The 14,692-nt window shown below is 38.8% G+C and overlaps 1 protein-coding gene across 1 annotated transcript in view; it reads left to right on the forward strand.

Annotated features, from left to right (window-relative positions):
- Window positions 1-14,692, forward strand: part of PTPRN2 (protein tyrosine phosphatase receptor type N2) — a 592,277-nt gene that overhangs the window by 88,744 nt on the left and 488,841 nt on the right. Inside the window, exon 3 of the mRNA XM_085317725.1 lies at window positions 11,280-11,393. Within this exon, the coding sequence (XP_085173851.1) occupies window positions 11,280-11,393 (114 nt within the window). The remainder of the gene's footprint in view (window positions 1-11,279; window positions 11,394-14,692) is intronic.

Here is a 14,692-nt window from a genome sequence, read left to right on the forward strand (position 1 = left end):
TCCTTGGCAACGGCTGTTAAGCAGAGCTGAGTGCTGTTGATTGAGGAGATTAGCTGCCATAGATAAACCTCCTCTTTTTGCTGCCCTGCTGCTTATCTTTCCACCCATAACAAGTTGCACCAAATATGACAGCAGTCGGATGAGTATGAACTTTGCAGCAAATGAAGTTTGTACAAAAGATTTAGCGTACAGCCTTCTAAAAGCTCCTATTTATTAAAATTTGCGGGTTGTTCTCTGGATTGTCCTTCCTTGACTTGAGGGTCAACGGTTTTGTCTGGAAGGGTGATGCTCCAGGCGATGGGGTGGCCTAAGCCTACGTTGCCCATTTATAAGCCCTGAAAATAGGACCAAATATTTTTAATACTTATCTCTGACTCTGTGATACTAAAGAAAGGAATGAAATACATAATAATAAAATTACTATGGTTACTAAATATGCAGGAGCTGAATTAAGGGATAAAAAAATGACTATCTTGGTTGATGTCTTTTGGCTGATGCTATTTTAGATTAAGCAAAAATATCTGGATACCTCAGAAATTATTTAGATCTGAACATGCTGTGGAAATATTTCTAGTTTTGGTATATTCAAACTTCATTTCCTCAGAGAAGCATTTTGCTGACTGGGAAATCAGAGCTAAAATATGTTAGCTTTTCCCGCATCAGGTTTGTCATTGTTTCATTGTTTTTTTTTTTTTTTTTTTCCCTCACATTTTTAATATGTTGTTTCATCCCTTTGCTTTCATTAGTGGCTGTGCAGCTCTGCTTACATTTTTGCCTCTGGAGAGGTTGGCGGCGAGGTCTCGCTGCTGTACCGTTGCAACCGTCCCGTTGGCCAGAAAGGGAGCGGGGGCTTGGCGAGCTCGGGAGGCTGGGGCATGTTGAGGCACTGGCAAAAGAGTGAAATTGAGGTTATACACTTAAGAAAAGTAGTCTGTGTGCAGTGGTGTGGCTGCATGGTTACCCAGCTAGCAAGTGCAATAAGCTCAGCAGTATTATTTAAATGTGTGTTGTTAATGTCAATAATCCAGTAGAAGCTTCAGAATGAAAGATTTTGGGTACAGGATTTTTTCTTCACTTACAATTGCAGTCTAATTTGTTAGCTGCGTGGAAATGTATTTTAAAACTTGCTGGTTTCCGCCTGGAAGAGCATTCAGTTGAGATATAAGAAGGGACAATAAGAAGATAGATTTTCTGCATAGGTGCATTATCCCAAGCATGAGTTTGGGGGCAGGTTTAGCTCAGTTGGTTAAAGTGTGATGCTGCTAATGCTGAGATCGTGGGTTCAATCCCCATACAGGGCTATGCTGAGGACTGGACTAGATGACCTCCAGAGGTCCCTTCCAACCTTACCATTCTATGACTCTATGATAAGCAATAAAGTGTGAGATGGAAATTTAGAAAAATACAATATGGAGCTCATTAGTGAAAATTATCAGTGTGCAGTTTTTTGCTCATCCTGTAGTCCTGGCTTTCAAAGTTTTTTATTTTGCATTTTTGCAGAACCATATTTCCTCCTTTTGCAGTGTGGATGCTTTGTTCAGAATTCTGATATACTCCATAGAAGTATGAAGTATGTATGCTGGGTATACAACTCAGGTACTTAATCACTCATATTGCAGGAAAATGTAAAGCAATGAGCAGCCTTTTCTTTCCCCGAACTTATGTTTAATAATGGCTTTCAATTGCATACAATATTTTTAAAAGCACATGACAATTTCTAGGTATGCTCAAATGTACAGGGCATTAGATGTGTACTGTAAGTTGTATGTATTCAGTGAATAAGAGGAGATAATTTGGGAATGGACATTTCCCACGTGCTTAGTGGTCTCTTCACCCATTGCAAAGGAAGAAAGTTCCTGCTTTCCAGATCTGTGCTGACTGTAATTTCAGATGTTGCAAATCTTAAAAGATCTTATGAACTGCAATACACAAAGCTGCAGAGAATTGCATACTTCTGAAACCGTTCCCACTGCTATTCTTGATCTCTGTTCCCGTATCATTGCATCAAACTGCGAGTACGGTTACAGAGACAGAAGATCATCCTCCGCTCTCCAGGCAGAGTTCTGCGCGGGATGAGACATTTCACCATAGGGTTTTTTCCAGCCCATAGGAAAAAAGGTCTTTTGCTTCTCTCAGGGTCCTTTCTAAATTTATCATTCATTTTAAAATACGAATGCCTGAATTCTGACCTCATCCATATCGCATGCTGAGTAACATCACTTCCCTCTTCCAACGCACTGCTGTCGTGTTCACATACCTGCGCCCTGCGCTCGCGCTTTCGCCCCGCTTTTGTCGCAGCCGGCGGCTGAGCTCTGGGCCGGGGGCAGGGGCGACGTCTCGCTCCCTCGCCCGCCTCCCCGTAGCAGAGCCTCGGCGGTGCTCCGGCTGCGTCACGTCGCCGGCGGGCCGCTGGAGCACCCGCATCTCTACGTCCTTGCCATAGGAATAACTTTTCCGGATGCAGCTCCCACCGTGTGTTCAGCATCGGATTTAGCTGCTGTAAAACGCGTCAGAACGTACCCAGATTCTCCAGGCTGCCCAGCAGAAACCGTCAGCACCCCCCGGTCAAAGCTGAAGGCCAGGTCTGAGCTGCTCTGCGGCTGTGGGGAAGCTGCCAGAGGCTGCTGTGGCACGCTGAAATAGCCATGCTGGTATTTCGTACTAGAGCAAGGTGTGGAAATTCCTGTGGTAGCTCCCAGACTTTTTAACTAGTCCACAGGGTGCAGGACTATGTGAAGTTTTCCCTACTTTATAATGCTTTCCCTTTCCCTTCAGAAGGGGCAACGTTTAGGATTTCTGCTGGCGTGTTAGGTTGGCATAACATAATTTTCTGTAAGTTTTGTAATATTTTGCAATGAGCCAAGAAGATGGGGCTGTTTGTTACTATAATTTCATGCATACCTGTAGTCAGTACCGCCTAGGAATAAATTCAGTAGTCTAGATTACAAAAGTAAGCCGTTGCCTCAATAGTTATTTTTCCATAAAGATCTAGAAAGCAGCAAGGCAGGCCAAAGTCAGAAATAACCCAAGTTTGTTCTAACAATTAGATGCTGCATGTAATGAATATATATAGTAGTATAGTTATAAATCCGATTTTCATGAGAACACCATCTACTGCAAACTCATATTAACTAACTCTAAATTCTTGGCACACATGGCACACATACATCACAAGTTAAACCTTTCACTACTTTGTTTTTAATAGAAAAAGAAAATAAATTCAGAAATCCATTTTACTGCATATGTTTCCTTGCAGAGTTATTTCTGCCTTGGGAATACAGATGCAAGAACTGCTACAGTCTGATCACACAGTGGAGACATTGCCAGCACCAAAGTGGTTCTTGGCACCAACCAAAAATGTAATGGGGATCCTTGAAGTGACTGAAGTACATCTCAGTGATACTTGGAAAATTAATGTGCATAAATAAGCATTAGTATATTTGCATCTCATTGCTTCCATAAATAAATTCATAGTCCCTCCAGTGACCTCTGTTCATAAATGTATATTGAATAAAGAAGAATTGTTCATGTTTCTTCATTTTCCGTTGCTCTGTCTGGCTTAATTTTAAACAGTCTAAGCAATGGGAATGCCATTACTCTTCCAGGAGGCTATTCAACAGCTTCAAAATAGGTTCCCCCTACAAGGAAACTTGTTCTGATTCAGACTATTTGTTCATCTTTGACATTTTATTCCATATCTCCCAATAATGTCATAAATAATTCATTCTTTTTTCAAACACAAAACTGAATTTTTGTGTGGCAAACACAAAACTGAATTAACCGTTTTCCTGTCTCTCTTTGGGTTACACTGAAGTTAGATTGCACATACTTTCAATCTTTTCTCATGAAGAATCAGTTCAATATTTAAATATCTATGTGGCTACATCCTTTCTCTTTTCTCTGAATTTCTCCAGTTTATGCATATCCTTCCAGTAATGATAAGGTTGGAATTTAGCACACTATGATGATTTTCTCCCAGAAAAAAATAGCTTTTTCTAGATTTGGAGAGGGTTGATGTCTCACATTTATCTCAAATGAGATAGCAATGTAAAGTAGAAACATACATGTTAGTCTTGCAGTCCAGTATCTAAATATGCTACGTAAAATGAGATTGGGTCCAACCCAGCCCTCAAATCTGGGTTAGACTCTGACCTAAAGCAGCAGCAGACTGAGTCTGTGGCGCAGGGACAGCAGCATCACCCGGAGGTGGATGAAGTTTATTCAAGTCACTGCTTTACCATTCCCTCTTGCCGTGATCATGGAGATGAAAACCGTAGCTTACAGTCCATACATGTACCTAGAATGTGGGAAATCTAAGTGTGAGCTAAGAAATACTAAGTAATTCAAAGTGGAACATTAGCTCCAGTAGCAAAAGATTTAAACTTGCTCTCTTCTCATCTCTACCTTGTCCTGTACTTAAAGTCGCTCCTGTCTTTTCCTACCAAGGAATGGCCATTATATCGGTGGCTGGGATGCCTGCGTAGGACCTGGGAGACCGAGCTTCATGTTTGTGCTCCAAACCACAGAAAGCAGGTGTTTAGATCTGGGCCTCTCATACAAAAACCTAACTTGGGGGGCTGGGAATGTTTAGGAGGGGGCAGCACTTTTCACGCCGCGCCTGCGCTCCTCTTGCTTTGTTAAAGTGCTGCTCGTTTCCTCCTGATCCTTTCCTCTCTCTTTTTCTGTACTCATTGCAGATCACAGGGCTTTTTTCATTACTTTCTGTCCGATTTGCATACTTCTGTCATAACTTTAGAAGGCTCCCGAGTGAAGGTATGCATAATATTTTGGGACTGTACAAGCCACCGGTGAAAACGAGCAGGTTAGCACAGAGACATGGCTCCCTGAGTGGTTATTTCCCCCCCGTCGAAGGTCCTAGCTTGCCCTGGGGCAGGAAGAACAGAGCTCCTCCAGGACTTGCTCTCTGACTCGCTCCTTGGGCCGTGCAAGGGGCTTTACGCCCCGGAGCTGTTCGCTCGCCCGCTGCCTCTGCGTGGTCTGGAGCTCTGCGAATCCCAGTCCAGCCACAGTGTTTGCACGAGAGTTAACTAATGCTGTTGTGCACGGGGACTTGAGCACTTTCATAATCACACATAATCACATGCCGTCCAATTTTTTCAATGAGCAGAAATATTTTGGGGTTTTGTTTCTAGTTTTGGGGGTTTTTTTTGGTTGGAAACAGACTGGCCATACATGTTTATCCTTAAATGTCTGTGTCCAAAGAGGGGAGGAAAGGCATTAAATCTTGTTAGAGCCCTCTCAGAGGACTGTTAGGTGGTCTGACATTTAAGGAAATTTATAAGGTCCCTTTGCCCTTTAGCTGTTTAGGAAGAGTCCATTTACTGGCATATCTGTAAGAATATCCACTCTCTGATATTTTTTTTCTTGGATAAATAAAAATTTTTCAAGTTTAGAACTCCTTATATTCCTATTTTCTGCTTTCTGCAGTATTTCTTTTAAATCTACAACATACATCTACAAGAAATACACTTTGTTTTATTTATGATTGAGGACTTGCTTTATTACAGCAGATTATGCCTGACACACCAGATTGCCACCACATATTGTCTGGCACCTTGCAAAATAAGCACCTTGCTTGCTCTCTGAATAATGCATCGATCCTAAAAACATCTTAGCTACATGAAATATTTTTATTTTATTCCTTAGTTTTAAATAATTGCATTAAACACTTCCACATGTCTTTTCAGCCATTAGCATAGTGAAGGTTGAGGATGGTGTACCTGGAGAGCTGTGTATTCTGGATGAAATCAAATGCATCTGCAAGCAGTAAATTTAGCAGCTGAAGAGCGTGTGCTCCAGGACCGATCCCTGAGCATGAGACTGTCCGCTAGATGCCACTATTACTGCTCTGAAATGGAAATAGCCAAGGACTACTGAGGCCGCACATAGATGAGCGAAGTAGAATGGTAAAACAGTTTTTAAAAGTTGAGCGGGGAGCGATCGCCTCCTGGGAGGTCAGCGCTCTCTGTGGAGCGCGGCAGGTTCGTGGTGCAGTTAACCGTGAGTGCGAGCAGCAGCTCTTCTGTAGGACTGCTGCAGTGAGACTTGGCAGCATTTGCTGTTTGAAAGCATTAGATTAATATTTTCAAAATATTGCATGAGAAATGATGCTGTAGGACCCACTGTTGCTTTATCGCTGTATGGGGTAACTCGCTTCGAAAGAGAATTTCAAAGTAGAGGTATACATTATAAATAAATTCTGTATTAAAAAATATGTTGTTTGCTGAAAAGCTTACTTGTAAATGTTGAATGTAGATTTGTGGACTATGCCTTCTGATATAAAAGCCTCCTAGCATGCAACTTAACGTGCTCTTCAAGAAACTGCAGTAGGCATTTTTTTAATAAAGGGATTTTGTAAACAAGCATATTAGCAGAGAGAAATAGCAGAGAGAGAAAAGTAACAGATGTTAACACTCTCCTGCATATTTCCTAGAATATTTAATTTCTCTGACCTTAATGTCCAGTATTATGAGGCTTTTAAGATGCAGATGTTATGCTTCCCAATGGAAAACGATTTAGTCTTTCCTGCAGGCAACTCGGGTGCTAATCTTGGTCATAAGACATCAAGCCTTGGCCTTTCTGTTAGTCCTGAACTACTCTTGGACCTTATGGCTCCTTAAAACAGTAAGTTGGGGCAAGGAGAACAAAGTCAAGTCCATACTCAGTGAGAATAAACAATCTTTTTTTACAGAAGGTTAATTTACTGAGAAATGATGCCTGTTTGAAAGTGTGCAGGGGCATTAGAGTAAGTTCTTTGATTAACTACAGGAGCACAAATGATACAGTCAAAGGTGACAACAGGCACAATTTGACATACTGCTGAATCTGTGAATTTTCTTGTTTGTGTTGCAGCACAGGAGCAAAATATAGTGTCTACAATATGGGGCAAACCTTTACATTTTATACAAAGCTCTATTTTACATTTTTTTAAACAGTTATCAGAGAATTAGGGTAAGAAAGCCAAAGTGTTGGTCGACCTATGCATACGGATACTGTCAGAGTCTGATGCGTGACTCCCTTGCAGATAGCTGCTGGATGGTTGAAGAGCTGAAGAAATGGTCACCTGAATGCCTCCGCTTAGAGGCTTCCTTGCAAAGGTCGCTTGTCAATGCCATGTGCAAATTTCACTGCGTGTTGATCTAAAAAATTAATTACTGAAGGATGCAATCGTTTAATTCCCATCTATCAGACTTTTGTCGGCCTGCAAACAACTTCTAGTGTCTCCACTAGTGCTCATAGCTTTGCCCAGCAGCCAAATGACACCCAACAAGACCTCAATCTTTTTTGCTGGCACTGTTCAAAACTGCCAAATCTTGTGTGCATCTAACGTAGTTTTAAATCACAGAAGATCAGCCATACTTGGTGGTACCGAGATGGGATATTTTTCTCTATCCAAGCAAGTTTTATTATACACTGTTTTGTTTTGTTTTGTTTTTTGGTAGGATACGTAAAATGAATTGAATGAGCTCTTCACAAATGGTTTGCTTTCAATGTATGTATTTCCAAAGATTTTTTAGTACCTACTGAGCATGTGATGCCTGTTTAGTTTATTGTGACTGAAACATTTTGACACAAAAGCTTTTCAAAACTGTATTTCAGACTATGTTTTTACTGACTCTCCTTTTGCATAGTTCAATACGTAGACATTAGTCACACATGCAATATAGTGTTTTCTTCCTCAGTAGATAGTTATGTCATAAACATACATTAATTCATCAAAAATAATAATGAAATGATATGGGAATTTTCCATTTTCTTCTGACCTTTCCTCAGAAATCTTCCTTCCAGAACTTCTGTTTTGCCTTGCTCACTATTTAACATATCAGCTGTATTTTTTAATAGAAATTGATAGATATTCAATGTAAATAGGCACACCTTGCCCCAGGGTGCCATGTGTAATAAAAGAGGTTCATCTGCCTTTATTTGAGATGTTATTGGACACCTGGATTGGGTTAAGTGTATGATTTTTAATCTTAGCATCTAACTTGTTAGTACATATTGGTTGAAATTCAAGCTTTAAGCAGCGACTCTTAAAAATTTATCTTTGGATTCCTTCTCAAGCATTAAATATATTAGCAAAATAGCTAAATACATTTAAAAAATCATGTTACTGTCTCTTTGGGTATATTATTTTTCTGTTTAGTCAGTTCTTTGGAAACAAATGTAGAAGCCATCTAAAAGTCAACATTACCATGCTGTTAACACAGATGTTTCCTTGTCTAAGTATAATTTATAAGATATTACTATGGAAATCTCAGATACTACTTTGTGGTAATGATTAGCAAATGATAGCACTTTAATAGCAACCATATGTGTATATTGATCGGTTGTCTCCAACTTCCCTTGTTCGGAGGGTATGTAAAGAGCAGATGTCTTTCGGATATCCCGTTCTTTCTCAGAACACAATTTTAATCAAAGTTCAGTAGGAGCGCACTCTTAACAGTTATAAGCCTACAGTGCTTTTCCTTGGATTGCTGTTATTAAATCATCATTCATGCTTTGGGCTTCCCCCACTGTATGACATTTTCTGTAAAATTTAACTCTGGAAGCTTTTACATTTTTATTTTCACTTCCTGATGGATTTGTGTGATTTACCCTGTTCTGCTCCCTGGAGGTGTTACAGGTCAAGCGGGTGTGCTCGAGGGTGCTCTGGCAGCAGCGCACCCGAGCACTCGCACTGCCCTGGCTCTGAGGTGGGTGCAGCTGCTCTGGGAAGATGCATCTCATATTGACACCCAGGAAAGATCATAGTACTTTTGAATAGGGTATCATAGGCTAAGCTGGTCAAATTTTAAACATTAGTTTAATTTAAGTGAAATTTAAGTTTAATTTAAGTGAAGAGGTTTGCGCCGGACCAAAGCTACGTAGGAAATCTGGGTCACATCTGCCAAATAGATTTTTTTAAGTGAAAAAAGAGGGGGAACATTTACATTTTGTTCCAAAATGGCTTCCTGACCCTCTTTTTTTTTGCACAAATTACCTAATTTTAAAAAATATTTAATGAAAAGATAACCTGAAAATTAAATGCTTGGCTCAACCTGAAATGAGTTTTTTTAGGTTTTCAGTCTTGCATAGAAACCCTGCAAACAAACACAAAAACCCAAACAAACAGAAAAAAAGATTTCCCACTTAAAGAAAAAAAAATGAACTAAGAAATCTACTATTTGCACAACTCACCCTGTAAAGGCCGTCCTTATTTCAGAGCTGCTATTTGCCAGCTGCTCTTTGGGGCGCACTGCTACTCCCCTCGCACTGTGCTTAGCAGAAGTGCTGTTTGTGACTGCACCCTTTGCAAGAGGTATGACGTCCGTGTTTCAAGTACCAAAGCCAAAATAATTTGCACTTTCTCCCTAAGCAATCCCAGTGCCAAAGGCAGTAGATTAAAGGTTGCCTTTTTAGGAAAAAAAAAAAAAAAAAAAAAGAGAGAGAGAGAGTTAGGCCTGTTTTAGAGTTTGTGGATGAAATAGTGTTTATATCCATTGAGATGTCCTTAAAGGATATTTAAAGCATTATGGAAAAGTTTAAATTGTACTGCAGTATGATTTTTTTCTGGACTCTAAAATAAGATTATGATTATTTTTAAGATACATTGTTTAAACAAATGGAATACTAATTATGTATATCAACCTAGATTCTGTTCTAATTATTCATAGCCTGTAACCGTTGTATTTGAAAAGTCTGGGGTTTTTTGAACAGCTCTGTTCTTAAACAAACACTGAACTGTTCTTCTGTTCCTTTCTGAACCAGGACCTTATTTATTCCTGTTCTCCATCCCCTGACAAGTGACTGATATTTAAATACTTTGCTTATTTCCAACTTCCACAGATTTTTAAACAAAGATGAATATACTTCTCAGAGTGTTTTAATCTGCTGGAACACTGCTTTATACATATAAAGCAGAATAAAAAAAACAGATCTATTTATGTGCTTTCTAAATTATAAGTAGTTCCCAAAATTAGACTGAAAAGTAAATTTTTAATTTGGATTAACTTCATTTGACAGTTACTAAAGTGACAGGAGAGTTGCAAAGGCACAGGAAACAAAAGTTGGCTCATTTCAACGGGGTATTTGTATTTAACAGTGAAGTCTAATAATGCCTTTTTTTCCAGCATCCTGGATTGCTTTATTTTCTTTTATGCCATTATTTGTGTTTGGTGAACAGCTGGGCGAGTAGTTTCCATGTGCAGTCTTTTAGCTCTGTGAAGTAGCACAGAAAGTAATGGACATTTGCAAATTAATACTTAATGTTTTTTTTTCCTGCTAATCTGATGTAGCTATCCTTTTTGAGCATAGAGGTAATATCAGAGCAGAAGTAATTACTGTGTTAAAACTAGTACCATAGTAGAATATTTTGCTAATTAAACTTGTTGCATTTAAATTGCTTCCTTTGGATCACTATATAGAGCAGAACTGTTCTGAACAATAAATGAAACCACTTGCTTTCTCCGAGGCCTGGAATTGCAGATGGTCAGATTGTACGTGAAGCACCTAGGCTCTGAATTAGTCTTTTATACGAAAGAGAGAAAGGTAATTTGAATGTTTGAACTCCCTGTTCCTCCCACACATGCACAGGAAGCTGGCCTCAAAATGAACAATTCTCTAAATAAAGACTAATAAGAAGCTAAATTAATTAGAAGGTGTGATTTGAAAAGACATTGATGAGCAGAGTCTGTCATTTTAGACAAATGGAATGGAGCTAAATAAATTAGGCCACATTAATATCTCATTGTTCTGTGAGCAGCTTTCTTTTATTGCATTCATTAGAGGTGCTACTTGAAACGAGCCTTCGCTAGCCGCTGCGGATTCCACTCTCATTTACCAACGCCGAACACACGGCTCCTGCATTAAAATATTTCTCATAGTTTCTGCAAATTAATATTTATATTTCTGGATGCTGCGCTTTTCATCTGCAGCCTAGTAGGCTCTGAACATTAATATTTTTCCTGCTGAATTGTCAGTAAAGGAGTCTTTCATCAAAAGATTTGGAAGTCAGAAGTCTGAAGTTACTTTATAAAATAAACTACGCTCGTAACTTAGACAATAGAATCTTCTCCTAACTAATTTCCTCCAGTATTTATTTTGATAGAAAATACCCTGCCTCATGACTTCAGTAGTCCTTTGATAACTTTTAAAAGTGTGTTTTAAAAGGTTTCTGCGGTAAGTGATTAGAATACTTTGCAAATGCGCATCTCTTCTTGCATTTCCTTCTCTCAGAAAATGAAAAGTATATTTTCCCTTTTTTTCTCTCTCTAATGCAGATGGAATATTTGGGAGATGTCAGCGAGTGCCAATAATAGACATATATAAATATGACATTTCACCCCGTGTTCTTCAGCGCCTAAGGATCATCCTAGAGAAGCTGTCACACAGAGGTAAAGTAAAAATGCTGTTAGAAACTGGTCAGTGGAGTGAGGGTGGGTGGTGCTGGGCAAAGGTGTCATTTTACACTCCTTCTGAGGTGACATCTTCAGTAGTTTTGGAACACACCATATTTCAGGCCTGGAAACACCATCCTTATCCAAGTAAGATGCCTTCTGACTCTCTGAATCTGCAACAAATGTCTGAAGCAATTTCGCAAGAGGTGCTTGATTTTCCTCTTACACAGTGACTCTCTGTGATTGGCACTCTTTATACAGCTGATTTTTAGCATCCATGAAAGTTCTTGTCACATAAATAAAACAACAGTAAAAAGAAATAATTTACCAGTTATATTTTTGCACCACAGCATATTTCAGGGTGCATGTGCACAAAATGCATGACTTCCACTTAGTTAGGAACAGTTCTTAGCTTTCTAGTGAATTCAGATAAGTAGAAGGAATATTCTGGTTTCATTACAAGCTGCATCTGGTATGTTCCTTATTATTTTTATTCAGTTTTCTAAAATTGATATCCGTTCTCTCTCCAAGACTAAAAGGATGTTCTCAATGCCATAACTTGAATTAACAAATCAAGATGTGGATAAAGTGAAAGATGGTGAGGTGAAAAAACTAACACTTGAAACATGTCTGCTGCAGACAGATGTAAGAGCCGTGAATCTTTAAATTGTTCCAAAAAAATGTTGGAATGGCTTATTTTTCAATTGCATCATCTGATTGGATGTTTTCTCTGAAATATTTTCCAGTTTCAATCCCATTTACAAACTAGTAGCGTCGTATTACCCCAGATACTAGCATGACTTTGACAATAAATTAATTTCCTGAATCATGACTATACTTGGAATTTGGACTTTGGAAACTGATGGTTCAGATGAATCAAAAATTTTTCAAGGATTTATTTCCTGTCCAGCAGCCCATCAAAGTGAAGCAAACTTCAGACAAAACTCGATTGTAGTTACTCCTGGTTGCATATATGTAAATATTACTTAAGGCTCTTTCACTTGTCGTTTTCTAAAGGCTGAGTTATGCAAGCAAATTTATGAAAATATTTATTTCCTCGGGACAACATAGTATGAGTGGAAAAGCTAGTATTCTTTCTCAGTTTGAATGTGGTGAAGCCAAGTATGTAGGTATCTCTGGAGAGGGAGGAAGAACTCATCTCACTAAGACACCAAAATTAAGGTCTGTATGTGCAGATGTTTACTTGTGAGCTAGGTCCTATGATAATAGTAACTGAGATCTAGTCAGTACAGTTGATGAAGGCCAGAGAGTCACTCGGATTGCCCTCACATGGACACCTAGGGCTCATTTACGTTTCCTAAGCAGGGTTGATTTGTCCCAGGTAAGGCTCCCTCCATGGGGATGTCAAGTATGACAGAGGACCAGGAGGAGACCCACAGCTTTCTGGAGGCTGGAGGGATACCCCAGGCCATCGCAAATGATACTTACCCTTTTCCGTCTTCCTGCCTACCATAAGATTTTGGTCAGTTCAACTGAATTAATGCGACCCCCTCTAATATGTGCTTCTCTTTGCTCAATCCCTTCCTAGGATCTCTACCTCTCTAGATCTATCTGTTACAGTAACCTCGTAAGGTTGCCTAAACCTTCCTTTAAGGGAATTTGTGCTTTGGAAATTTGGATTTGAAATTTGGTATCTTATTTTGTCCGTAGAATGAGCATGACAAGGAACACATAGATTGAAATTGTGGCTGAAAATGAAAGTACTTATGTTTCTTTACTCATCAGCTTTCAAATGCTTATCTGCTTTGAACTGATGTAAAACTTTTGCAGGCAGTTTTCTTGTCCTGTGTGTATCACAGTGATGAGAATCTTTAAAATACCTGTAAAAGATAGTAGAATGCATTTGTTCAAATGATTGACAAGATACAATATTTTTTACTCACAATATACTTGGCAGAGTATGAAGTGTTTTGTGAGGATGGGAATATGGAAGCAGTAGAATCAACACAGGCTATCAGATTAATGGATTACTGACACCAGGATGAGCAGAGAAGACTCTGCTGTCTGTTGGTGCTGTCAGATGTAATAAAACTAGCCCATAGATCATATATGCTGGTTGTGATGGTCACTTGCATAGTTAATGTTGCTTTCCTGCAGATCATGTGCAAAATACCGTGACCATTTCTGCGCGTGTAGATAAGCAAGGTACTGTCAAGCCCACACAAACGGTTCAGTTAACCTCAAGAAAGGGCTTAATTTTTTTCAGAGGTCTAATTTCCTTCGTCTGTGTAATGCTCAGTTCTTCTTGTCTTTTCAGAAAGAGTGCAGGCTAGCTCCACTTGATGATGCATATCTTCCCTGAAAAGGGTAGGGTCCGTATCTGTTCTCTCCTTTTTGTAAAGAGTAGAGCGAATTCTTCTTAGAAGACTATGTAGTGGGTCTCAAGATAAGAAAAGCTTCTGGTAATGTCTATATCAGATATTTTCTATTTTTATTAGATATATACAGCTAAGGACCAGATATTTTGTAGGTTATTTATTAATTCAGTGGTTTTCTGGAATTTCTTTTTACTTTCCTAGTATGCCCTATTTTTTCTATCCTTCCTGATGTCTTCTTGCATAATTACTAATCTCCTTATTTCTTTCTATTTACATAGAACTAAAAAAAGAAGAAAAAGGAAAATCTCACAGAATTTACATCTTTTTTTTTCCTTATTTGTTGATCCCTTCTAAGTGATGCATATATCCAAATCAAGCCCCAGATGGAAGTCTGTATGTTCAGGTGCTTTGTAGCACAAAGGAGAATACAGTATGAATAGCAAATAGCATTTGTGATTCTGCCAGCTCAAAATTTTTGCTACAATAGTGAAGCATACGTCAGAAGCTTAGATGAGTGACACACTTGATCATAATCTCTTTAATAAAGGACTTTGACTAAAATTGAATTCAGGTTTCATAATGATACAGTTTTTATGTCTTTATACATTCTTTTTCTACACTATCTGCTAGTAGATTGATGATAGAAATGAATGTCTGGGAATACTGGATAGTTTCCTACAAAGAAATAATCTGTTAGCATTCAAATACCCTTGTTTATAGTCATGCTGTCCTTGATTTGGTCAAATCTTTCAAAATATCCTTCATGAAGATTTTCTGAAGATACCGTTTTATAAATGTGAATATCTATATGGGAAAAGCCCTTCTCAGCAGTGCTGAAACATAAACAATCATGATGAATCACTTCTGCAATTAGTCCTTCTATAATTTATAATTTAGGAGGAGATAAACCGTTTTTCTGGTAAACAAAATAATCCAAAAAATGCTGTTTAGATGGGA

The sequence above is a fragment of the Rhea americana genome, unplaced genomic scaffold (assembly GCF_003343005.1).
Source record: "Rhea americana isolate MKP2758 unplaced genomic scaffold, rheAme1 scaffold_50, whole genome shotgun sequence".
Classification (NCBI taxonomy): Eukaryota; Metazoa; Chordata; class Aves; order Rheiformes; family Rheidae; genus Rhea; species Rhea americana.